This window comes from Triturus cristatus, chromosome 12 (assembly GCF_964204655.1).
Source record: "Triturus cristatus chromosome 12, aTriCri1.1, whole genome shotgun sequence".
Taxonomy (NCBI): domain Eukaryota; kingdom Metazoa; phylum Chordata; class Amphibia; order Caudata; family Salamandridae; genus Triturus; species Triturus cristatus.
The window spans coordinates 203,957,153-203,984,021 of NC_140595.1; the positions used below are offsets into that span (position 1 = coordinate 203,957,153).

A 26,869-nucleotide genomic window follows, 5' to 3' on the forward strand; every position below is an offset into this window, starting at 1 on the left:
TGGCATGGCTGGAGGGGTAGTCTCGATGGGGAGAGAGTAGCCCCTTCGGACTATTTGCGAAACCCAGCTGTCCGAGGTGAAGGTGTGCGCCAGTGGGGGAGGTGATGGCGAATCCTGCCGCCCACTGGCATTTGATGGGCCTGTAAGGTCGGACTAGGAGGGTTTGGAGGCTGCTGCAGAGGGGGGGGGTGTTTGTGGACTGGTCCGCCCACTGACCCCCGGAACCACGATGGTTGTGTCCACATCCCGGTCGCGTAAACGTTGGGTAACTTGCTGCGGCCTGTGGCTTTGGGCGGGATGTAGCAAGGAAGCCCTTCCGTAACCACCAAAGGGGCAAAAAGCAGACTGCTGAGGGCAGGTGGAGAGGCCCAAGGACTTGGCTGTAGCCCTGAGTCCTTGAAACACTCTAGAGCGTTGTCTGCTTTGTCGCCAAAAAGGCGACAGCTATCAAAGGGTATGTCCATCAAGGTGTTCTGGACATCCCCTGAAAAACCAGTTGACCTCTTCCGGGCGTAGCGACGAAGCGCTACTGACGTTGAAATGGTCCTGCCCAGGGAGTCAGCGGTGTCCAGCCCACAACGTATCGCAAACTTCGCTGCATCCCTCCCGGCGGCAACAGCCTGGGAGAGCACTGTCCGGGCCTCCTCTGGACACTGAGGCAGCACTTGCGCCACCGTATCCAACACAGAGTGGGAATAACGACCCAAGAGACATGCAGTGTTTATGGACCGCAGTCCTAAGCTGGAAGAAGAGAACATTTTCTATCCAAGATGGTCCCGCTTCTTGGATTCCCTTTCCGGTGGAGCGTTAGGGAAGGCGCTTTTGGAAGTGGAGGCTGGACCACCAAGCTCTCCGGGGTGGGGTGTCGGGAAAGGAAAGTGGGGTCGTCCTGAGCCGGGCAGTGGCGCCAGGCAATCATCCTGTCCACGGGAGGCCCCGTGTTGGGCCTGGACGATGTGCCCAAAAGGATGTCAGTGAGGGCCTCATTAAACGGAAGCAAGGACTCCAAAGAGCTTGCAGCCGGTTGAAGCACCTCTGTCAGGAGGTTAGTCCTAAATGCCACCGTAGGAAGCTCGAGGTTGAGAGTCTCGCCCGCCCTACACAACACCACTGCGTATGACGCTCCCTCCTCCATAGCCACGGTAGGAGGAGACAACATGCCAAGGTCAGACACCAGCGCGGTAGTGGTGCCGGAGGAAGCGGCGCCGTTGGAGGCGTGATCAGGTCAACTGGCGCCGATCCGGATTCAGGCCTGAATTCAAGGGGGCCCTGCGGCGCCGGGACCGGAGCCGCCGGCGGAGAAGGCCTAGACCCCACCGGGTCCGCGGGGCCGGAAGGGACGCAGGCGGGTTCGGGCCGCCCAAAGATGGCGTGCATCGCTTCGTAGACCGTACAAAGCTGGGCGGGAGTCGCTCCGGGTCCTGGAAAGGGAGGGAAACGCAAAGTCGACTCTTCGGGCTCCGCGCACGGAGTGGCGGGAAGGGATCTATACAACTTTCTGGTTAGGTCGGCCGACCGACGAGGAGAAGTCGAAGAGCGACGATGCTTCTTTGACTTCTGCTTCGACTTACCCGACCCCGAATGCGAAAACTTCGAAGACTTGGAACCGGAATGATGGTGGCTCTGCGACCGGTCCCTCGACCTCCCTCGCGACCGGGACCTCGTACGGCGCGGAGCAGACTGCCGGTGCTCAAGCAGCTTTCGGGACCATTTCCGCAAAGCCTTCGGTGCCATCGACCGGCCGTTGGAGCATGACTTGGGGTCGTGGTCGCGCTCCAGGCAAAAAAGACACACACGATGCGGATCCGTCACCAACATTATCCGATGACAGGAACCGCAGGGCTTGAAGCCGGGCATTCCTTGTGCACCTAAGGAGTCGAAGACCGAAAAAAGAAGTTGACAAAAGTCGAGAAAAAGTTAGTCAAAAAGTACTGAAGTACCGCTCTTCCCGGATCTGCGCTGGCTGGCGCGGAAAAAAAAAAAAGAACTGACGTCAGTGCGTGAGGGCGGCGTCTAAGTAGCTACCGCGAGGTCATCCCGGCGACCACGACGCCAACGACGGACGCGGAGCTGACCGACGCCACCTTCCGACGCGCAGAGGTACTGCTGACGAAAAACTTTCCAGATCCAGTCGGACGCCTGGAGGTAATTCTAAGGTAAGGAATCTATAACAAACGTGTTTCTTTCATATATGCTATTAATATGGGATCCCATAAGAGGTTCTAAGTAAGACAAGAATTGCTAAATAAGTGCAAACTCCCAGGTTCATATGATACTCCAGGGAAAAACACACAACACAAGTTTTTTCATGGAATTCATGTTAAAAAAAAAAAACTGTAATCACAGATAAAGCTTTTGAAAAGTCTTTCGATTTAAGACGTACTTTAGTCGGGAGACCATGCGTTTCAAGGAGATGAGTCGGTCCTGCGTCTGTGCCAGCAAAATGGAGCCAGTCCTTGTGTATCCTGTAATGGCAAAACATTATTTATGGCATACAATACAAACAACCTCTTTTGCATCAGCACTATAAGAACACTTATACATCTAAAATTCCTAATGTCGGCTTAAGATCGCAAATAGTGTGAATGCAGAACACCTTACTAAAATGTGGCACATACAAATGTTTTAAGAGAGAGCAGTGTCACGGTAAACAATAAACCGAGTTTTAACAGTGCACAGAAAGCAAAGAGGCAATTTGCTTAGTATGAAACCCTTCTCGTGCAACAATCACAATCCCGTCAGAGTGAACCACAAAAGTCACTGAACTAACTTGTGCTTAACCCTCTAGTAGCTTGGCACAAAAGCAGTCAGGCTTAACTTAGAGGCAATATGTAAAGTATTTATGCAGCACTTAAAAAGAAGTGAAAACACAGCAAAGGGCAAATCCCACACTAATTTAGAAAAATATAGTAAATTTTAATAAATTTGACACCAAAAATACAAAAATCCAATCAATAGAACCGGAGTTATGAAATTTGAAAGTTTATAGTGCAACATAGCATCTAAATGATCAAAACGCCAACCGTGGACCTCTAGTTATGATAGACTGAGCAAAGTAAAAAATGATGGCAGATCATGGTGGATCGCAGGATGGATACACAAAGTCGATTGGGCCCAGACTCTGCTAACCTTCAGACTTAGAAGACATTTTAAAGAAAAATGTCTGAGAAGATATGGTTCAGCAGGGCAAGGTAGCCAGCGGCACTCAACATTTTGAACAGGTGCTGGACCAAGGCTGGGATTCAACAGTTCAAAACCTTTTCAAAGAGGTTGGCACCTGTGTTCTGTCTAGAACATTGTTATTTAGGCTGTGGACCGGCTTCTCTAATTGACAATGACATAGTAGATAATAGCTACATCTCAATGCATGGAATACCAAAGAAGCAAAACTAACAGTAGGTCTCCAAGTGATGGCAGCAGCACTTTCAGGAGGCTCACTAGGAAAATCATCTAAGTGAGAATGGTGTCAGAACTCGCAATTCACTCACCCATCCACCAAAACATTCTTCTTTATGAGTGAAGCACCAGCTACAGAGATCTTTCCGTAACCTACATGTCACTCATGTACCAAATTTGCATGGCCTGTGAGTGATAAAAGCTTCTACAAGGGTGCCTTGTTGGATTTTTTCCTTTGGGAAATGGAAGCTTGCACTTGTTGCCTTCTCTGAGAGAAGGAAACTTGCTTTGCTATTGCCATGCTGTCCCTTTTCTTTGACAAAGTAAAGCCTTCCCTACTACAGCCCAATCTGTACTTGTTCTGTGAATGGAAACCCTTGTATGCTGCTGTCCATCTTATACCTTTATTGTGTTGTGATGCTTGGTCTAAAACTTTACTCTACACATAAGAAAAATATATGCACTTTTCCAATGCTTCTTAGGTGCAGATATGTGTGCGTGATAGAGTGAACACAACATATGTAAGCACAGCTTACTTTTTATTTTGAGCATGAAAGAAGCAGCTTTTTTTTTTTTTTAAACGGAGTAGGCGACTGTCAATTTTTAAAACAAAGCTAACAAGTGGTTCTATGTCATGTACAATACCTCAAGCCAGTTCTGCCATTTTCGCCAACAGCACTATGCATGTTGGTGTTTTAAGCCCATAATTAAGCAGTTAGAAGCAAAACTACAAGTCCCAGAATGCAACACGCTGTTGGGCGAAAGAAAAAAAAATAGTTGACGATGTCCTATGTCGCAGTACCAAAGCTTGCAGTTGTGAAACACAAAATAAAATGTAGTTCCTGTCTGTCTGCTCTTTTTTTGTGAGCAAACATGTTAAACAGCTAAGTTGGTGAGAGGGAAGAGAAAGCATTTAAAATGCTAATGGAAGCACCTCACTGCCAATGAGTTAAAATTAGCACTCCTGGCAAAATACATGGATTACCCAAACAATTGGAACAGCAGCAGTGAAAAGTGTCTGGAGACCCAGAGAAAGGACAAAAAACATCCCGTCATCCCTCTTCCCCAGCACATTCAGGGCCTAAAAGTTGGTGCTTTCTATGCTGAACAAGTACAGCACGTGGTGCAGGCGCTGTCCTGCGATGATCACCAGTGGGTGGCACTGGCAGAAGGGAAGTTGTCATCATCGTTAAGGAGCCGCTGGATGAAGTCGCGGTGAAGATTACGATGCTCAGACCCAGTTTCTTTTACAGAAGTCGAAAATCTATAGATGGGCAAAGCTGCAGGTTGTAGCCGACGAGGGCTCCAGGAGGACAGATAACCCTTTTGTGAGGTACCGCTGAACAGGGTTTGCTGCTGCAGAGAACAACATAGCAGTGGATGCCGCGAAGTCAGGCCAACCGGCGATGCACTTGAAAGGATAAGCAAGCAGGTAGGTACCGGTCTCCTCTTAGTTCTCAGAGCCCTTTTTGGAAGAACATTTTCAAAAGTTCAAAGTTTTGGATTTGGGCTATATGGGAACAATTAACACAACTTCCAATGGTCTAAAACTAGGGGGGCACAACTTAAATGGTCAGGACTCACTCAGACTGGGTCATGATCCGGATTAAATATGGTTGGAGCCTATTCTATCCCGGAGTCTCTGATCAAAAGGCCAGCCAACTATCCCTTGGAGTCACTCTAGAAGTCTTGAGTATCTGCAGGAAAGCAGGTCTCAAGTAGCAAGGCAGTCCTCTGAGGGCACATGGCATGCTTCAGGCAGCCCTCTGAAGTACACAGCAGGTCACAAGCAACAAGTCAGTGCTCTGACAGTACTTCTGCAGGTCGAGGAGTGAACTGAAGAGTAGGTCTGAGGGTCCTAGTTTTATACCTGGTGCCAGCTTTTAAGTGGAAGAAACTTTTGGAGGATTCCCCCCACAAAAATGCATGGAATTTCCTGCCTCCCAGCCGCGGCTCCACTGGGTCTGGGGTCACAAAAGACTAGTATGACATACTTTGTGTGTGTGCTGAGGCAGAGTCTTTGAAGTGTAAGTGGGGTTCTGCACAGCATCAAACTCCCCCATTCAGCTAAGATAGCCCATCCTGCCAACACCCAGTGCCCCCTAATGTGTTGCTGTTTGGAAGGAATACACAAAGGCCTACTGCCAACTACACCTCCCATACTCTATACCCTTTCTAGCCTGAAGTCCTGATTTATGTATATTCTCTGTTGGGCTTCTGACCACATATTCACTGAGATGGCAGTAGTTCCCTTTGTTTCCTTGTTCTGATTTATGTTCTGAACTTGTTCTGAATTCCTGTTTTTATTCTAAGTACCATAAGGACATTAATCTTTTCAGTGTCTGTTGGGTACAGTCTGCTCTTGATCCCAGAATTTCTGTCCTTGATTTAGGAAAAAGCCTAGGCTCCAGAAAGCCTTGACAGCAGCTTCTAACAAGAACTTTGCTGTTACATTGACCCATGAGAAAGAGCACTTTTTGGCTGCTGACCGTAAGGATGATCCACAAGCATACATCAACATTGAATGCTCAAACAGGTTCGCCGCCATGCAGGAAACATGCGCCTCAGCTTCTCCCTCTCTGACTATGACCGCATGTCCTCCATATGTCTTATCCATTCAGGAACCTGCAACGCTTAGTGATGCAACTGGTCTAATTACAGCTTTGAGAGAAGAAGCTGCAAACTTGAAGGAAATCCTACTGGATGTGGTTAATACCCTCAGTAATCAGCGAGGGTTCTTGAATCCCACATGCAGATGCCGCACAGCACCCAGATCTCTCAATCTGCACTAGACCAACAGGCTATGACGATCCCACCTACGGCCTCTGCTGAGCCTGCATCTCTACTCCAACCGCATGTTCGGAGCCAACGGAGGAACAATCCAGTCGGCTTAGGTCATGGTTCTGACATTAGACCTCCCATCGGTCCTCTTTACCTTCGTTTACTACCTTTCCCTCCTACCTCTACAAGTGGCAGCAGCACACCTTACACCCAGGGTGTGCACATGCATGACTAAGGCTAGCTTTGGTCTTGTTTTCCCAAAAGAGTGCAGGGGAGTCTCGACACCAGATCTGGCTACCTAGACTACATGGTGGGCACTCTGAAGCTTCTGCCTGGTTGTTCCGAAAATAAAGACACTCTGAAGAACAAGGTACTACACTGGATAAGAGAAGTTAGGACATGCCTGTTGACTGTCTATTCGGATATAATTCATGTAAAATGCTTGACAGCACCTATGGGATCAAAAGACTCAATCAAAATAAATGTTACTTCTTTCAAGCTGGCTAAGAGACTGATTCTACTAGACCAAAGTACTTTCCCCCCAAAAGGCTCAGACATTAGTTTGAAGTTAAACCCCATGGCTTTTGAGGTGCCTATGCTTTTAAAAGGGGATAAAGTGGTGAGTCCGTCAAGAAGAAGAACAGTCTTGGCCACAGCTGTGGGGACAATCTTGACCTTAACCAAGAGGGTACCTTGACAGCAGTCACTGACCTCACAATTTGCATGTCAGCTCTTCAGGTCCACCTACTGAGCCGATTCCCTTACCACCAGGACACTTTTATGATGATTCAAAGGCAGACACTAATATCATTCCCATTCAAACTGGATTATACCACAGTCGACACCAAGGTCCTCAAATATAATATGTGTGCATCATAATGCTATGTCTTCTTTGCATGTAGTCACATGGAACATTGCTGGGATTCGCTCCAAACTTGGAGAGGAGGGCTGGGGCTCTTTTATTGACAAATTTCAAATATGTATTTTTCAAAAGAAATGGGCCCTCACGAAAATTCAAATGCAAGGTATTTTAACCCACAGTATTGAGGCTATCCTTTCAGTATAGGTAGAAGCTCGGGTGGGTTTATCATTTGGCTACAAATTTCATTAGATTGTGCCATCAAAAGAATCAATATCGATTCCCCCAACATTTTATCACTTAAGATATCCCCAGAGAGAGGGATTTCGTACTTATTGATCAATATCTATAATATTTCGACTCCTTAGAATAAACCCTCTCAGATCCTAAGAGTTCTTAATACCTTTTTAGCAGGCTTGAGTTGCAGCCACAATGAAACTATGGCAGGTCATTTTAATGTTTGTTTTGAACCCTATGTCCCCCTGCTGTATCTATTTAGGGAAGAATACGAATGTTGGGGGGATTCCCCCTTTTGCTGCTCTAAGAGCTTCCCCTAGAATGAATCTGGCTGCCCTTCAGATAGTTGATACTGTGGTGTTGCATGGTCTGACAACAGGCACTAGCCGATTGATTTCGGATAGAGATGCGAGACCAACACATGAGACGGCAAACTGTAAAAGGCATAGAGATTATATTGTTATTGCCACATGAATTGGCATGAAATGTAATTGACCGTCACAAGAGCTATCATTTCCCGATTTCACTTCAATTGGAAAGGGAAATCAAAGACTGGGAGTTTCCGTATTCAATTACTCAATCTAGCCTTATCGTGTTGACCATCAACAAATGGAGCAGCAGATGGGAGGTTGTCTCCACATCAGTAGAAGCCATAAATGGAATATATAGCATGGTTACCAGTGAATTGCTTGCATTTAAGCAACATACCGTAGCCCCTCCCTCAGATTATGGTTCTTCATATTAGTCTTTTTACTAAGTTGGGGAATATATTTATGAAAGACTGCATAAACACCAGGCCCGAACGTAAATCGTGGGTACATTAATGGCTTGATGACTCATGCAAAATTTGGTCACTGCATTAAGGAGATTGTAGCAGTAATATTGCGGCTATTCAAGCCCAGAAAGCAGGGAAGGTGCCAGTGTTGAACAGTCCTCACTGATTTATTTTGCTCAGAGCTTGTGAATTGGGGACCTTATCTTAACTCAGTGACTAATCCCTTAAAGGAGGGGGCTCCCATTAAGAGCTCTTGGAAAGGAGCAGAAATAATCCCCATATTTAAGAAGGGAGACAGGTCGGCCCGGGTAATAACAGACCCATAAGCTTGACTGACAATGTCCAAAAAGTCTATAGCAGACACATTTTGTTAAGGCTTTGGGATTGGATCTCCTCGACAGCGCTATCTCACCTCTAAGCAGGTTTCAGACAAAATGTTAATACGATTGACCAGATCATGCGGTTTTTATCAATTAAGTGGAAGATGGTTGACACTGATTGGTTGACATTATTCGTAGCTTTTGTGAACCTCCACGTCGCATTTGATCTTGTCACGAGGGACAAGCTTTGGGAGGTCTTCTATAAGGCAGGTGTCCCAAGGGATTTATTGATTGATTTTAATAAAAGCACTTAACACTGAAAATTTTGCAAGGGTCAGGTGGTGTCGAGCAGGTAAACCGACAGAGGATATCCCCATACAGAGAGGCGTTAGACAAGGGTGTATATTGGACCAAACTCTTTTCTTTTAATACATAAATAGCTGTATCCCCCATCTTTTCAACTGTGAAAATGATTCCCCTAAAATGGCAGGACACAAGATACCAGGTTTACTCTTTCCAGATAATGTGACATGCTACACCTGAGCTTGCGCTGTTGGAGCGCGGGAAGATCTTTCTTACTCGCTCTTATTTTTCTGAGCTTCAGCATTTTTAGAACTGTTTAAATTCTGTTTTAAATTGTATTACTTGCTTGCACTTTATCAGCTGTTACCTTGCGTTGACTGCGGTGTCCGCCAGTAAGAGCGGACCCGCCCTTTAAGGTCAGCGCTCTAATCTGCCGCCACCACTTCCCACCACCACTTCCCATAAAACACGGGAAGCTGCAACCGCGCAGTGGGCGCACGCGGCATGCCAAAAGCAAGCCCGTCGGTGCCCAGAGCGCGATCAGCGCCAGAACCCCTGCCCATTTTTCCAGGCAAACTTACACACGAAGGGAACTCTTTGACCTGAACCATGGTGAGTGCCTTCAACCAACATTATTGCTGGATCAATTGGATTATAGCCCTAGGCAATGCAATTCTTGTGGCCTGCCGGCCTTGCATCTACCTACAAAACATAAATGCAATACTATGGATGTGGGAAGTGTCACGCCTCTTACTAACTTGGATAATAATGTTTCCCAATATATCAGGGGCTCTCAATTACATGAATTAACCCAAGGAACATCTCTCAAGGGCTCCGGTGTAATCAGCTGTATCCTACTGAATACAAGATCTATGAGCAAACATAAGTACGATCTAGAATGTTTGATTCAAGTTGCAAACCCCGATCTTGTGTTCCTTACTGAAACCTGGGCTAACTACTGGAACGCAGCTGTTCCGACAGGCTACCTTGTAGCTCATGTAGACAGGATAGGGGCAAAAGGGGGAGTTATAGCTATAATCTACCGGTCCCACTACACGGTTAGGATCGTGCCAGCATCACCGTTGGAAGCTGAGGAGATGACATTTAGTGTCAAAAATAACAATATCAAACTCTTCCCGGGGTTAATTATCTATAGGCCTCCAGGGACGAGACCCTCATTCACTAGCTCACGGCAGACCTTACTGGAATCATGCTTAGATACTTCCACCTTCACGGTTTTGGGTGATTTTAACTTTCACTTAGAAGCAAATAATGACTCCGACACCCGCCCCCCCAACTGATAGATAACCTTGCAGGCTATGGGTTGAGTGAGATCGTATCTGAGCCAACGCACCAAGCGGGCCACACGCTGGATGGCATTTTTATCAATAATCAACACATTGAAGTGGTGAGTGTGAGACCAGAACCCTGGTCAGATCACTCCGCAGTCTATTTCAATGTTGAGATCGCAACAACTAGTAGCTGTTGCAGGAATAGACCTTCCTTGGTCAAATCACGTCCTTGGAAACTAAACCAAAAAAACGATCTGATAAAAGCTCTGGCGAGGAACCCCCCAGCTATAGTAGATTCCAATGCTGCAGCTAGGAATTTTGAAGACTGGCTAAGTCTAGCAGTGAACAGGCTGGCTCCGGAAGTGACTAAGCACCCCAGGAGAAGACAAGCTACGTCACTTTGGTATTCGGCTGAGCTTAGAAAAATCAAAGTCAAATTCAGACGTAGGGAGTGTATCTGGAGATTGGATTATACTATGTGTGATAAAGTGCCATCTTTCTTGCATGGTATGCCTCCACTTTTTGCTGAATTACCGAAGTACTTTGAGTGTGCCCTGGGTTCCTGCCAATCAGGTAGCCAGGGCCTATGTTCCTTCCCTAAAGCTGTGTTGAAGCCTAAACCCAATTGGCATCTCTGGCCATATGTCATCCCCTGGTAAATGGTATACTAGGTACCCAGGGCCCTGTGACCAGATAAGGCCCCCAAGGGCTGCAGCACTTATTGTGCCGCCCTTAGAGGCCCTGTACCCTGGCACACACACACTGCCCTTGCAGGCTGAGTGTCTGGGTGCAAAACAAAACAGTCGACATGGCACACATCCCTGTGTGGCATGCCCACAACACACACTGCCCTGGCATACATCAGCCACCCCTCTAGCTGGGTGCCCTATGCCAGTGGTGTGGGTACAGGTGCATGGGCCCTGTGCCCCTACAGTACCCAGATCCATTCCTGGGCACTGTAAGTGCAGTGCTGCCATTTAAGAGTATATGGTGCTGGGAGATAGTCAACACGAACTCCACAGCACCATGATGGCTACACTGAAGACGGAGAAGTTTGGTATCAAACTTCTCAGCACATTGAACCCGCACTGATGCCAGTGTGGGATTTAATGTACAATGCACGACAGAGGGCATCTTAGAGATGCCCCCTGACCCTAACTTACAATCCACATCTTGTCTGAGGGGCTGCCTAGGCTGCCACACAGCAAACATGTTTCTGGACCCCTGGGTAGAGAGCCATCCGCTCTCCTGGGCCTGCAACAATGCACATCCTGGGCGAGGTGCTAGGTCTCCTCCCCCAGGATGGGCAGGGGAAGCTTCAAAGGCATGCCGCCTTTGTGAGCTTCTCCAGGCCACATGCTGTACTCAGCAACTGGCCTCTACCGGTTCTGACCCACACTCTGGCAGGAAGACTGGCCGGAAACCCCAAGGAAGGAAAGGGGGTGTGCCAGCCTCTAACAACCCCACCCCTCAGGTGGGGGAGGTGAGGTGAAGCATATCTCCGGCTCTCACCATCTTGAAGATGGGAAGCCCTGCCTAATCAGGACTAGGCTACTGCCCCCCTCCCACAGGAGAGTGGAAGGATAGGAGGTGTACCCACCCCAGGGAGGGGACCCATTGGTCCCTGCCCTTTACCTACCTGTAACGCCCCTAAATTTAGTGTTTAGGGTCACCCTGAACCTTCCTTCCTCAGATCCAGATTCTGAAACAAGAAAGAAGAACAAGGAACAAGAAGACCTGCCGTGCAGCTGCTAACAAGAGGAAGACACCAACTGATTTGGCCGCATTCTTACCCTCGAACCTGCTCCTGCTAAGCCCCGGCATCTCCAGTGGTCAGCAACCTCAAAAACCCCAGAGGACCTGACTGCCTTGTGACTCTGACTACCTAGGACTCCCACGAGCAGTGGTACTGCTCAAAGCAAATAACTGACCCCTGGCATCAGCCAGGAACCGCGAACCCTGCACACTCTGCACCCCCCAAGCCTGGCCTGTGCTGTGCTGTAGTGAACAAAGACCACGAGGACATCCCCCCCCCCCCCCCGGCGACTGTGACCCCGAATCCAGCACCCAAGGACCCACCTCGACGCTCCTGACGACGCCTGCAGCTTCTGAACCAGGGACCCCTCTAACCGTGACCAGCAGAGGGTACGATTTCCCAACACCAAAAGGCACCCACGCACCCGGCGCCCTGCAGCCCCCTGTGCCCAACTCCTGGGTGCCTACCTATCCTCCAACTACCCAACTTACCTCTCGAAGTGGTGGTCACACCTGAAGAATCTTCGTCCCCGAGCTTGCAGCCTTTGTTCTTTCTTGAGCTTCTCCATTGAAATCCATTGAGCGCCAGACGGCTCAAAGGCACCCTGCACCCAGCCGCCCGAGTGCCCCTGGAAGTGCAACTTCTACTCTAATCTACTTCCCCATTTGCCGTGAGCAAGTGACCAGGAGCCCAGCTCCCACAGCCACGTGGCCTGCTAGCCAGCAGCCACCAACCAAAGGCCCCCTGCCTCCCATAGGATAACATTGGGTCTAACTCACTCTGCCCCCAGCTGCCCCTGTGCCGCTGAGGGTGTAACAACTGTACTCACCTGACCCTGGGGGACCCCTGAGTCTATGCCCAAACCTTAACTCTGCCAGTCGAGTACTTACCCAAAAGCCGATAACTCACTTTTCTTCCATAGGGTAACATTGACTGGTTTCACTTGGAAATTCTTCGAAGTGTCGAGTTTTGAAACTTTAAAATATTCATCTAAAATCAGCCAAATTATGAAAACGAATTTACTCACCTGCTATCAGGAGAGATCCCAGTGCTGGATCATGGTGCCCAACACTGACCCTGAAAAGTAATTACAACCGTTCTTACCTATAACTTGATTTTCCTTCCATAGGATAACATTGCCTGGTTTTCACCAGTAATTCTTCTTAGTGTCGATTTTGCAAACTTACAAATATTCGTTAAAAATCGCCTGTATAACAAAAACACATTCTTTCAACGGTTTACAGGAGATGCCCCAGTGCTGGATCCAGGATCCAACACCGAGTTAGAAAAAGTAACCATAACCCCACTTACCTGCTAAGTGAATTTCCTCCCATAGGATAACATTGGTGATTCTATGTGAAAAAGTTTGTCAACTTTTAAAATACAATAATATTGCTTAAATATCACAACTGTAACCATAACGTTTTTACTTAACTGTTTACAGGAGATGTCCCAGGACTGAATCTAGGATCCAGTCCTGTGGTAAGAAGTGTAATCCAAAAAGTAATCTATTGCATTTAACTAGAAATTCCCATTGAGCTCAATGTATAAATGTGTTTGAAATTGTGTTGCCTATTGCAAAAACTGTAACTATTGCATTCAAAAATCTATTGCCTATTAAAAGTATTTATCTAAAGCATCTCATTCTGAGAAAGTATATTTTGATACCTATTGTTGGTTCTAAAATAAAACAAGCATATATTTTTATATACAAACCATTTGCCTAGAGTTCAGTTATTGAGTGTGTGAGACCATTTGCTGACTGAGTGTGTACAACAAATGCTTTACACTGTCCTCGGATACTGCCTTACTGCTCGACCAAGCTACCACTTTAGAGAGTAAGGTTATATCTAACTTTAGCCTCTGCCAAACCTCTGGGGACTGTGGACTCTGTGCACACTGTACCTATTTGGGAACAGTATATACAGAGCCACTTTCTTACGGTATGGAACATAGAAAGGACTATAACACAGCCTTAGAGGAATATAAGACTACTATAAAACAGGCTAAAACAGTTTATTTTACCACTAAAATTCAGGAGGCCAAAAATTCCTCCAAGGAACTATTTAAAACTTTGACAGCCTTGTGAAAGTGCCCGCGAGACACTTTATTCGCGCCTGATCAAAACTTTTTGGACAAAATTGCTTCTTTTTTCAAAACTAAGGTCAAACAGTCTACAACGAACTCCTGAACACAGCGGATGCCCCTGGGGGGAACTGCGAAGAGGTGCTGGAGGATATCGCAACTCATTGTAGCTTGTCATGGTTCTCAGTGTTAAGGGAAGAACAAGTTGCAGACCTGCTGTTACAAACCAAGTCTGGCTCCCCCCTAGACCCTTGCCCTCCTTACATACTGCATCTGGCTCTTGAGGAGGTCAGTGTGTCCCTGACCCCCCTATTAAATGAGATTACGAGTTCAGAGGTTTTTCCACTTCTTTGGAAAAAGGCCTGCATCCCACCCATACTGTAAAAAGCCACGCTTGATCCCTTGGAGGCTAAACATGATCGCCTAATATCGTGTTTCCCGCTACCCTCTAAAATCCTGGCGAAAGCCATGAATTTGGAATTGACTGAGTATCTGGACCGCAATAACATCCTTGATTCCACCCAGCATGGCTCCAGATCTCGGCATTCCACTGAGTCAGCCTTGATTATGGCGACTGAAGAGATCCGTAAATTGATTGACGGAGGAGGTAGAGCCGCTCTCATCCTGCTTGACCTGACCGCAGCATTCAATACCGTAAACCATGCGGTACTGTTGCGGCGGTTGAAGGCAGCAGCTATCAGGGATAAGGCGCTAACCTTACTTACATCCTTCCTGACATCTAGGGAACAACTAATTCACTGGGATGGACTTCAGTCAGGAAAGTTCTATCTCCCGTGTGGAGCCCCTCAGGGGTCGGCCCTGTCGCCGACAATGTTTAATCTGTATGTTACACCACAAGCTAGACTAATAAAAGATCATGGTCTAACGCTAGTGTCGTACGCGGACGACACCCAGTTAGTGGCGTCGGTTACGCAAAGTGTGGACAGGACGGCTGTTCGGTTACGCAATTGTCTCACGGCAGTCATGGCATGGATGAATTCACATTTTTTTAAGCTTAACACTGAAAAAACTGAGGTTGTCGAGTTTGGGCAGAAATCCTCTGTATGGAGCCAACCATGGTGGCCCCCCGAGGCTGGGACGTGTCCTGTCCCCGTGCCCAAGGCCAGGAACCTAGGCTTTCTGATTAATAAAGATCTAATGCTCGTGCCACAAATAAATCAAGTCTCCTCTGCTTGTTTCTTTACGCTGAAAGTTCTGCGTAAAATTCTTCCATTTATACCACTAAGGAAAACGGTAGTCGGAGCCTTAGTGCTTTCTAGTGTTGATTACTGCAACGCTCTATACTTAGGAGCTGACACAGGGCAGACTACCAAACTTCAGTCACTTCAGAATGCGGCCGCTTGGGTACTGCTTGATTTACCCAAACATCATCCCACGTCCGCTAGTATTAAGCAGCTCCACTGGCTTCCAGTTCGGCAGCGAGTGGATTTTAAGGCCCTCTGCCTAGTGCATAAAGCTTTGTATGGAGGAGGAGCTGCGGATATTCAACTCCTATCTCCCCGGTAGGTGCCTCTACGCTGTCTCAGGTCCACCAACGCTGGACTGGTACGTACCCCCAAGATAAGAAGAGCCAAATGGGGAGGAAAGGGTTTCTCATACCAAGCAGCCAAACTGTGGAACGGAGGAGTTCCACAGTTCCTCCCCCCCCCCACAGATCTGACTACAGTCCAACAGGACTCTTAAGGAAAATGATAAAAACATGGCTCCTCGCCAAGCTCTAGATCTGTCAGCGTTTGCCTGGTTTTCACTCACCTTAGCGCCAAGATGCCTCAGCAATAGTGCGCTTTATGAATATATCAGACAGTCAGAATACCCTCTTGCTCTCTAAATCTGTCAAAGGGCTGTGCATTCTCCTCGGTAAATTCAATCCTATTTGTAAGAAGCTTGATCTAGAGATCAACAGTAACAAAATCAAATACATGGCATTTAGTACCCAAAGGAAAATCAAGAGGAATGTAACATTGGAGGGTGTGCCACTAGATAGGGTCAATGAATATGACTATTTGGGTGAGAGAATAAGCCTTTCCCACAAGTGGCAGCCCCAGATTGAGAAAAGCGCACTGTCCTTAAAGCAAAGGGCCGGGTTCATCTTAAGATTTGTAAATAGGGCATCTAAATGTGCTGTGGCCCCCCACTATTGAAATATACAAGAGTCAAGCCTGTGGACCCTCTATGGGGCTGGCTTATGGAGTTACTGCAAAATGGCTGCCCATGAAAAAGCTAAAAATGCCTTCATAAAGTCTCTACTGAGACTTCTTACTAGTGCTCCCACTCTTCCTCCAAGGTTTGGACTGAATCTGAGGTTATTGGAACTTTTTTCTAGGATCCAAGATATATAGAGTTTCCCTGGGCTCCCGTGCAGAATTGTATTTGACATTGAAATGTGAACCTGCATTTGAGCATCATGAATTTCAAAATGAACCCTAATGCACGTACTCTTTAGATAAAATTCAAGATAAGGCCCTCTTTGCCTAAGTGAGATTATGTCAAAAGAACACAAATAATTGTATCATGTATGCAATTTCACATTAATATATAAATATATATATATTTCTTCAAAGTTTCCCCCGGACTGAGACCGCACTCCAACATCAGGTAGGTACAACCTTTTATTTTACAGCATGCCGCTTCCAATCCCCTGGTACTGCCCTCGGCCTGACGCGTTTCGAAGCGTTTAGCTTCTCCTCAGAGGCCCGCATCAGCAGTCCGTTTATTCACCATACCGCCATCCCCTGCGTCTTTAACAAATTTCTTGGCTTCCGGTGTGCCATCCTATTGGATCGTTCCTTTTCACAAATGTACGCTGGGATTTGTGGTCTTTGGTTTTTCTATAATTACCCTCCAGTGGGTTTGACTGCTGACACGCCATTCAGGACACAATTAATCACCCTCCATTAGGTTTCAGGATTGAACGTTGCATGCCGGCAATGATGACCTGCTGTGCATATCAGGAACGTGAAAGGTTCACTCCTGCAAGTCCGCTGCTTTTGCGGTGGTGCGTCATCTCATGCGGCTGGGACTGCCGCTACGAATTTCTTCAAAGTTTCCCCCGGACTGAGACCGCACTCCAACATCAGGTAGGTACAACCTTTTATTTTACAGCATGCAGCTTCCAATCCCCTGGTACTGCCCTCGGCCTGACGCGTTTCGAAGCGTTTAGCTTCTCCTCAGAGGCCCGCATCAGCAGTCCGTTTATTCACCATACCGCCATCCCCTGCGTCTTTAACACATTTCTTGGCTTCCGGTGTGCCATCCTATTGGATCGTTCCTTTTCACAAATGTACGCTGGGATTTGTGGTCTTTGGTTTTTCTATAATTACCCTCCAGAGGCCGAGGGCAGTACCAGGGGATTGGAAGCTGCATGCTGTAAAATAAAAGGTTGTACCTACCTGATGTTGGAGTGCGGTCTCAGTCCGGGGGAAACTTTGAAGAAATATATATATATATTCACTTAAAAAACCATACGTTTCACACACGTTATAGTTAGGAATTAGCATTTAAAAAACCTTGCAAATTCACTTAAAAAACCATAGGTTTCACACGTTATAGTTAGCTGGACATTTCACTCGTAAAAAACCATTGAAATTCCCCAGTTATACTTAGTTCAGATAACTATAACTCGCGCGACCGCAATCCACTGCTGATGACGTCACATATTACATCACTCATGACATGATCAGTGACATCACTCATGACATCACTGATGACATCATCCTTGTGATAGTGGCGGTCACACGAGTTATAATTATCTGAACTATCTATAACGGGGGAATTTCAATGGTTTTTTACGAGTGAAATGTCCAGCTAACTATAACATGTGTGAAACCTATGGTTTTTTAAGTGAATTTGCAAGGTTTTTTAAATGCTAATTCCTAACTATAACGTGTGTGAAACCTATGGTTTTTTAAGTGAATTTGTAAGGTTTTTTAAATGCTAATTTATGTATGTATTATTTTTTGTATATATTTATTTTACAATAAACTACCTATGTATATAGTTATAGATTGACTGTATCCTGTAATATGGAATGGCTCAGCTCTTTTTTTTTTTATTTGGATAAAGTTGAACAGCATAGTTAATATCTTCTATAAACTTATAAACAGTTGAAATTATTTTATTTTTTTTAAGTTTTTTCACGGTGCGCGCACCGTGCGCGCACCCCGCGATTTTTTGGAAAAAAAAATAAAATGTTTTTTTTCACCCTTCGGGGTCCTTCAGGGACCCCCTGCCCCCTTTTCACATTCTCCACCTTTCTTTTTCACTGTCGCACACAAAATGGCGGCCGACACTTCCTGATTTCGACCGATTCGAATGTTGACTGACATGTAACCACCAATCAGAATTACGCTTGCGCACGTTAAGGTGCGCGCACGGTGTGCGCCGATATTTATGTACTTTTAACTGCAATTTTCTCAGGAACTACTGAACAGATTGACACCATATATGCAAAAGGCACATGCCTGACCTGAGGACTACCTCTTTGCCAAATTTCAAGTAATTCTGTTCAGCCGTTCGGGCTGTACCTTCGACTAAAGGTCCTATGGGAAAATGCATGGGGATAACACGTTTTGGGACCCCCCCCTTTTTTCTCAGCCCCTGCTTGACAAATCACCCCGAGACTTTCAGGGTAGAAGCTGAGTGGCGCGCCCCATTAGTTTTGAAAATTTCGCGAGGATTCGTCAACCGGCGCCAAAGTTATTCAAAATAGAATTTTCAGATTTCCTATGGGAACTCGGTCCTAACTATAACTATCTACTGGCGACAATAAAATATATATATATATATATATATATATATATATATATATATATATATATATATATATATATATATATATATATATATATATATATATATATATATATATATATATTATATATATTATATATATATCTCTCTCCAAAGGAGAGCCCAGCAAAAAGCAGCACAGTGAATCACAGGAAATGTCCGTGGGAAGGCAGGACAGGGTTATGGAAACATGAATCCTGCAAGTTCAACTCTACCATACAGTCTCCTGGGTTCAAGGCAGACACTTAAAAATTAAAGAAGGCACAGGTCTACGATAGGGCAAGGCCTCCATCCTTCTTGGACACCAAAAAGTGGCAGAAATAGCAACCATGACCTGCTTCTGATGCCGGCACCCTCTTGATGGCTCCCTAGGCCAAAAAAGGCAGCACTTCCTGGCGGAGCAAAGAGAAGTATGACTCCATCAGCCGGTCATAAGTGGGTGGCATGGATGAAGACCAGTCACCAAGGGGAGGGAGTAGCCACTTTGGACTATTCGCAAAACCCAACAGTCCGATGTTACTGGCTACCAGGGGCACAGGTGATGGAGTATCCTGCTTCCCACTGATTGCCCATAATGATCAGAGGGCAAACTGAAGGAGTTTGGAGTGTGTAGCTGCAGAGGGTGTGGTGGACTGACCCAACCTCTTGCTGCCTGTGCCACATGGTTTATGGGACCTCTATCCTCGACCACGAAAAGGCTAGGAAGCCTGTTGGCCCTGGTGGCTGGAGGATATGGACATAGTTGGAGACCCCTTCTGAGGAAGCAGAAGGTGCACTGGGGGTGACGAGGAGCCATAGACAAGCCCAAGGGCCTGGCTGTAGCCCTGCTTTCCTTAAAGCGCCCCAGCGCAGAGTCCGCCTTCTCTCTAAAAAGATGAGAGCCATCAAACGGCATGTTCATAAGTGAGCCTTGGACAGCCTCTGAAGAACAAGTTACTTACCTTTGGTACCGATGTATCTGTAAGAGACACATATTAGTTATAGATTCCTTACCTTAGAATTACCCCCGGCGTCAAGCAATCTATAACTAATATATGTCTCTTACAGATACTTCGTTACCGAAGGTAAGTAACTTGTTCATCTGAAAGAGACTATTAATTATAGATTCCTTACCCTAGAGTAGATACCACAGCAACACCATCCACGGAGGCGGGTCTGCCAACCAAGTTCACACAAGAAAGTCCTAGAGGACAGAACGGGCAAAGTAGCCCCCCCCCCTCCAGACTTGACTATCCAGGCAGTAATGTCTGGTGAACGTGTGCATAGAAGCCCATGTGGCCGCCTGGCAGATATAGATGAGTGGAACTCCACGCGACAAAGCAGTGGTTGCTGCCGTAGCTCTAGTTGAAAGAGCTCGGAGCCACACTGGAGGTTCCTTTTTAGCCAAAGCATAACAAATCTTGATACAAAAGACTACCCATCGGGAGATGGTACACTTTTGCACAGCCTGACCTTTTATGACACCCACATAACCAACAAAGAGTTGAACGTCCACCCGGAAATCCTTTGTGAGGTCAAGGTAGAAAGACAGCGCACGTTTCAGGTCCAGACGGTAGAGTCTCTCCTCCTCCTTGGAAGGGTGTGAAAGCGGGAAAAAGGTGGGCAGAGTGATAGTCTGCCCGATGTGAAAGGGAGTGACAATTTTAGGCAGGAACCAGGGTCTCTTTCGAAGCACCACTTTGTCCGGATGGACTTAGAAGAAAGAGGGCTTAGAAGAAAGAGCCTTAATCTCACTCACTCTGCGAGCAGAGGTGATGGCAACAAGAAAGGCAGTCATCAGAGTGAGGAGCTTGAGAGGACAGTTGTGAAAAGGCTCAAAGGGAGTGCACATAAGGTAAGACAAGGTTCAAGTCCCACTGAGGCATTATGAAAGGAGATGGAGGAAAGAGATGAATAAAGCCTTTAAAGAACAGACTTACAATAGGGGACTTGAACAAAGAGGGTTGATCTGGTAGCTGAAGAAAAGCAGAAATGGCTTCGAGATAGCCTTTAAGAGTTGCCCAGAGCAGAGCCCTGCTGGGCCAAAGAAAGAAGGAACAAAATAATCTCAGTAAAAGGGGATCCAAAGCCTTTGCTGTGCACCATGCCACAAACTAGTTCCATCGACAGGCGTATACAGTCTTAGTGGAGAGACACCTGGCTGCCAAGATGACATTACAGACTTCGGGAGGAAGGTCAAATGCTGTAAACTGTCACTAATCAATCTCCAGGCAAGGAGGTGGATACTAGATGGATTTGGTGGAGAACCGTGACCTGCTGCTGCGACAGAAGATCCTCCTGAAGGGGCAGTCCAATCGGAGGATTGATGGCCATGCTCAGGAGCTCGGGGTACCAAACTCTTCGTGCCCAGTCCGGAGCCATAAGAATGACTTGGGCCTGGTCGCGCTTGATCTTTTTTAGCACTTGAGGCAGAAGTGGTACAGGCGGAAAAGCGTACTAGAGGCCACAGCTCAACTCGCGACAAAAAGCGTTGCCGAGAGAGTGCCGCCTTGGAAACTCCAACCCGCAAAACTGCTGACACTGAGTGTTCTCTTCGGTGGCAAACAGTTCTAACCAAGGCTCTTCCCACTGCTTATAGAGACCTTGTATTACCTCTGAATTTTTTTTTTTTTTTTTATAGAATTCCAGAGGGATATTATCCAGGCCAGTAGCTTTTCCATTGGGAAGACTATTAATACATAATAAAATGTTTATCCATTGGGGAGGTTCCTCAAGTAGCTCCTGATCCTCCTGGGCCAACTGTAACGCTGAAATTTGTTTGAGATATACATTAATATCTTGAAGCGATGCTGTGTTAGTTTCGCTATATAAATTTTGATAATAGGAATAAAATACTTTTCGAATTCCCTCGGGATCTGTAGTTATTTTACGAGTATTGTCTTTAATTTCTGTAATATTCCTGGTAGACTTTTGTCTTGCTTTAACCGCAAGATGGTGCTCAACTTGTTCGCTGCATTCATATGCTTCCATCCCCCAAGTTAATAATCTATCTGCAACTTTTTTTAGCTATTTGCTCTAGCAGGAGTGGTTTTACCTACATTATTTTGGCGAGTGCTTCTGCTGGCTCAATACCATTTATGATGGCAGTAATTAGATTCTCCTCTGCGGCTGCCAGTTGGGCTTGCAAATTGTTCACAAGCTGTCGCTTATCCTTATTTAGGGATAAAGAAAAACTCAACATTTCTCCCCAGATTGTAGCTTTTAATGCATCCCATACAACCTCGATCCCGGTACTACCTAAGTTGTCCTTAATAAATTGTGGGATCCAGCGCTTCATACGTTTGCAATAATTATCATTTAAAAGAAGGGATCGTTCAAAAGTCCAATTAGACAATTTTCTAGTACCACCTATGACCCCCTTTATTTCTACCACTAATGGATTATGATCAGAAATGATACGTGGGGTCTTTTCAATTGAACATGATCGAAGAATTGAATGAGATGCAAAGACAAAATCTAATCTTACCAACCTATTGTGTGGAAAAGAATAAAATGTATGGCCGGGGTCGGTAGGGTATTGTGCATGCCAGATATCAGTTAATGCCTGTTCATAACATAGTGTCTTTAGAGCTTTAAAGACCTTCTGTTTTCGCCCAGAATATGTCCAATCTTTATCTAATACTATGTTCTTATTGGCAGGTAAGTTTATATTAAGGTTACCGCAAAGAATTAGTGGGAGTGGCCAATTAGCCATCTCGTTGTTCATAAAATCAAAGATTGCTGGGTCATCAGCGGTGCTTCCGTATAAAGAACAAATCGTAAATAAGTCCCCATTTTCCCTCTGACATTCAACAATGACCCACCTCCCATGTTGATCAACTGATGTCCGTTTGAACTGGATTGAGCGGTTTGCTGATAATATTGCCACCCCCCCCGAACCCTAGCCCCCTGTGTTCTGGCCCCTACTACTATATAACCAGGTGAATTTAAAAGGTTGATCTGCGACCCTTGTATATGGGTTTCTTGTATACATAAGATATCGGCTTTAAGTAGCTGAAGGGCTACAGCAGTATTCCGTCGTTTCTTGGGGTTATTAAGTCCACAAACATTAATTGTTGCGATACGTAAATTATTCATTAAGGATAAACAAAACTCCTATGCTAAAAAAAGAAAAACATGTGTCAACTCTCTCCTTGCCAACCCCTTCCCCCACCCTGCCCTAACACATGGGATTCCCTCCCCCCACCCACCACCACCACCCATGCAGGCAACCTGGTTCACTAAGAGCCAGGGTGTGGACATCTGAGCAACAGGACCTCATGCCGCTCCCCGGTCCAGCCCCTTCCCCAAATAAGCTATCCATACAGCGTGAATGTTAATAATAATATTCAGTTTTAAGCAGTGTTCATTAATGAAAAGGTAATCTTTCTGTCCATTAATGCCCAAAGGTGTCCATAAGCATCGAAAAGTTCTTTAAACCTTGGGTATGTCTCTTCTTGTTTCTACGACCTCTTTCAAATAAGCTTGGGCTTGCACTTCAGAATTAAAGCTACGTGTGATTCCGTTAAGAATAATTTTTAAGCGCGCTGTCTCAGCCTCCAGCGGCGCTCGACTGTGGCATGGGCAAAGTCGGGTCTACTAAAGAAGGTGACACCATCAAAACCCCTCTTGCTTGTAGGTCTCACTAAGTCAAAAAGTGCTTGGCGTAAAAGAAAATTTCCAAAATATACTAAAAATGCACGGGGATATTGCTGTGGAGATGGAGATCTTTTAGGAAGTATTAACGGGAAGCGATGGGCCCTTTGGATTTCCTTGTCCCAGTCCCAAAACTGCAACTCGGGAAATGCCCCTTTGAAAAGTGAAATTATATAGGCCCTGGGATCACTACCCTCCACTCCTTCTGGGACCCCAAGGATACGGAGGTTATTCCGTCGCAATCTAGTCTCCTGCTCCTCACCTTTGTCATCAGGTCCTTAACTATACCATCGTGTGCTTCCCCTTGAACTTTTAGCAAAGAGACATCTTCCTCGAGATTCTCTGTGCGCACTTCGACAGACGACATTCTGTCAACAATTTCGGTACAAGTGCGACCAACTTTCCTGATTGCTCCCTGTAGTTTGTGTAGCTTGTCGATTCTTACGATTGTCCGACTTAACATCTTCATGGAAGCCCTTGATTCACTGTAGGACTTCCGTCAAAGTGGGCTCTTTCTTTATTTTTTAAGATTTCAGAATTCTTACTGCTCAGATCCGCTATAGCCGAAAGGTTACCACCCGAACGAATGGTACAATCCGAGGGAGTGGCAAACTGAAGAAGAATAATCCCATCTAAGCTCAGCACTGCTTCCTTGTTCCGTAGACTCCCTGCTTTTTTGTCTGTTTTGTGATTAGTTTTATTCCGCCATCTACTTCCTGATTTTTTTTTCCGCACAACGATCTGTCCTGGGGCCTCTGAATCAAACTCTGAGTCAGTAGTAGCCCCCCAGTCCTGTTTCTTCTCCCCATCCTCGGCTTCGCTGGATGTTGAAATACCAGTCTGATATAGCTCTGACTCAGCTGTGACCGAATGTATTTTTCCCCCAATGGTGTCTGACATATCCAGGTTGCCTGAGTTATTAAGATTGTCTGGTTGAGTGCTTATATAGTCTACTGATGTAAATACATTTTGAGAGCGCGTAGTATTCATATTTGTGGCAATTTTATCCCATACCATTGAATTTATAAGGGACTCTGTGACTGGCATCCTCAGGGGGTAATGATAATAAAGGAGTTTCTGACTGGACATTACCATCATTTGCCGTCATTTCCTCAGCTGATCCTAAATTGGTCACTGACATGGGGAGACTTGCAGCCAATATTGTTGTCATATCTAGAGGAATAGCCCCAGAGTCATGGGTGTTTGCGGAAGGTGCCTCTAGAGTAGTTGGAGCAGTTAGAGTAAGCTGATCCGGTGAGACCGCTGAAACTGCTTCCACTAGTCATTTTGTAAAACTTCTGGGCCAAACATATTTGAAATTAGCGGTTGTGCATTAGGAATTTGAGCAGTATCAGCAATTTTTCCCTTAACATTTTTTAAATTTGGCTTAGCTTGCTTAATATGCTTAGAATGCTTGGCCAGATGAATTCTCTCAACATCTTTATTTGTCTGCCCTCGTGTCTCTGGGCGATGTAATTCAGTTTCTGAGCGTTGTTCTGAGTTAATCAGGCTGCCCTTAGCTTTAACGTCTTTTCCTAAACGCCCTGCCATCCTTACTTGGCTTTCCGGCTTACTCCGTGAGAACAGGATACAATGTATCTTCCGCTGGGTCCGGGAACAATAGCTGCCCCTCCTGCCTCTCTTCTCAGCGTCCTGCAAAACTGCCAGAGCACCGTGGATTGCCAATAACGCCGTCACGAAGCACGGCAGCGTTGAGCACTGTCGTCGTAGGACGGAGTGGAACGAAGATGTCTGAGCCGCCCTGCTGACTGCACGGGAGGCTCGAGAGGGTGCGATCAAACACTTCCCGTTGCGACCGCGTTCCTTGAGTGTTGCTGTCGGGAGGGAGACAACAGTTGCGGAAAAAAGCCACTCTATACGGTAAACAGATCAGCAGTCTCTGTGTCTCTCATCACCGCCCAATGATCCTTGATTCGAGAGAGCTATTTTCCTTGATTCGGGAGCTGAACCGGCGGAGCTGCTCTAAGTGGCCGCTACCCAGACGCCATCTTGCCTTCCCAGGCCTTGTATTACTTCTGAGTGAAGACACCATTCATGATCCATTAGGCACTGGCGGCTGAGTTCGACCTTACTGGCGTTCAGAGAACCTACCAGGTGTTGAACCACCAGGGTCATGCCCGGATGTTCCAGCAGGGTCTAGAGGCGAAAAGCTTCTTGAGATAGGGTCCACACCCCCACCGCACCCGGTTTGTTGTAGTACCACATGGCGGTGGTGTGGTCTGTCAACAACTGCACCCCCTTCCCCGGAGCTTCTACAGGCTGATATGGAGACCGGACTCCACCACAGACCAGACTTCTCTGATCTCCGCCTCTCCCAGGTGGCCACTTCATCCCAGAAGTGATGCATTGGTCACCACCGTGAGGTCCGGTTGGGGAAGGGAGAGGTATCTGCCTCCGACCCAATCCTGGTTTTTTTAACCACCCCTACAGTTGTTGTGCAGTCCTCTCCGAGATCTAGACGTTGTCGGAAAGATTCCCCTGATTCTGTGCCCAGTGGAACTTCAGGTCCCACTGCAAAGCCCGCATATGCCACCAGGCATGATCCACCAGCAGGATGCCCTGAGGCCCAGCAGCCTCAGGGTCATTCTCAACGAAATCCAGGATAGAAGCTGAACCATCGGTATCATAGCTTGAATATCCTAAACTTGCTGCGCGGGGGGATAGGCCCGAAACTGCACTGTGCCCAGAACAGTTCTGATGAAAGGGAGCGATTGAGAGGGAGTCAGGTGTGACTTCGGCACGTTAATAGTGAACCCCATCGAATGCAAGAGGTCCGCTGTAGTCTGGAGGTGATAGACGACAGCCTGGGGGAGCCCCCCTTCAACAGCCAGTTGTCAAGATAGGGGAAGACTTAACCTCTGATCTGCGCAGATGAGCTGCGACCACCAACATCACTTTTATGAACAACCAAGGGGCACTGGTAAGGCTGAAGGGGAGCACGGTAAACTGAAAATGCTTGTGGCCTTCCTTGAACCATAGGCAACGCCTGTGGGCTGGCAGGACGGGGATATGAAAATTGGCGTCCTTCAATTCCAACGCCACCATCCAGTCTCCAGGGTCGAGGGCAGACAGGACCTGAGCCAAGGTTAGCATTTTGAACTTCTCCTTCCAGAGGTAGCGGTTGAGGGCCCTGATGTCTAGGATAGGACGTCTTGGGCACCAGAAAGTAGCGGGAATAGCAACCACGACCTACTTCTGGCACAGGAACCTTCTCAATAGCTCCCTTGGCCAAGAGAGCTGAGACTTCCTGTTGAAGAAGGGCCAAATGATCCTCCGACATGCAATCAAAAGACGGTGGCATGGAGAGAGGGGTAGTCACGAAGGGGAGGGAGTAGCCCCTTCAGACTATCTGCCAAACTCACCTATCTGACGTGATGGACTGCCAGTGGGGGAGGTGATGGCGAATCCTGCCACCCACTGGTTGCTGATGGCCTTGAAAGGACAGACTAGGAGGGTTTGGAGGCTGCTGCAGGGGGGGGAAGGGTGGACTGGGCCACCCGCTGGTTCCCTGACCAGAGTCGCTGGGTCCCAAGTCAGCGACCACGGCCATGCAGAGGCTGGGCAGCTTGCGTGGGCCAGTGGCTGGACTGGGTTGTACGT

The 26,869-nt window shown here is 46.8% G+C and overlaps 1 protein-coding gene across 2 annotated transcripts in view; it reads right to left on the reverse strand.

The window, feature by feature from the left end:
* The window catches only part of PDPR (pyruvate dehydrogenase phosphatase regulatory subunit), a 567,407-nt gene that overhangs the window by 475,949 nt on the left and 64,589 nt on the right, over positions 1–26,869 (reverse strand). For both annotated transcript variants that reach the window (XM_085640040.1, XM_085640039.1), the window contains exon 4: positions 2,384–2,465. In XM_085640040.1, the coding sequence (XP_085496166.1) occupies positions 2,384–2,465 (82 nt within the window). The remainder of the gene's footprint in view (positions 1–2,383; positions 2,466–26,869) is intronic.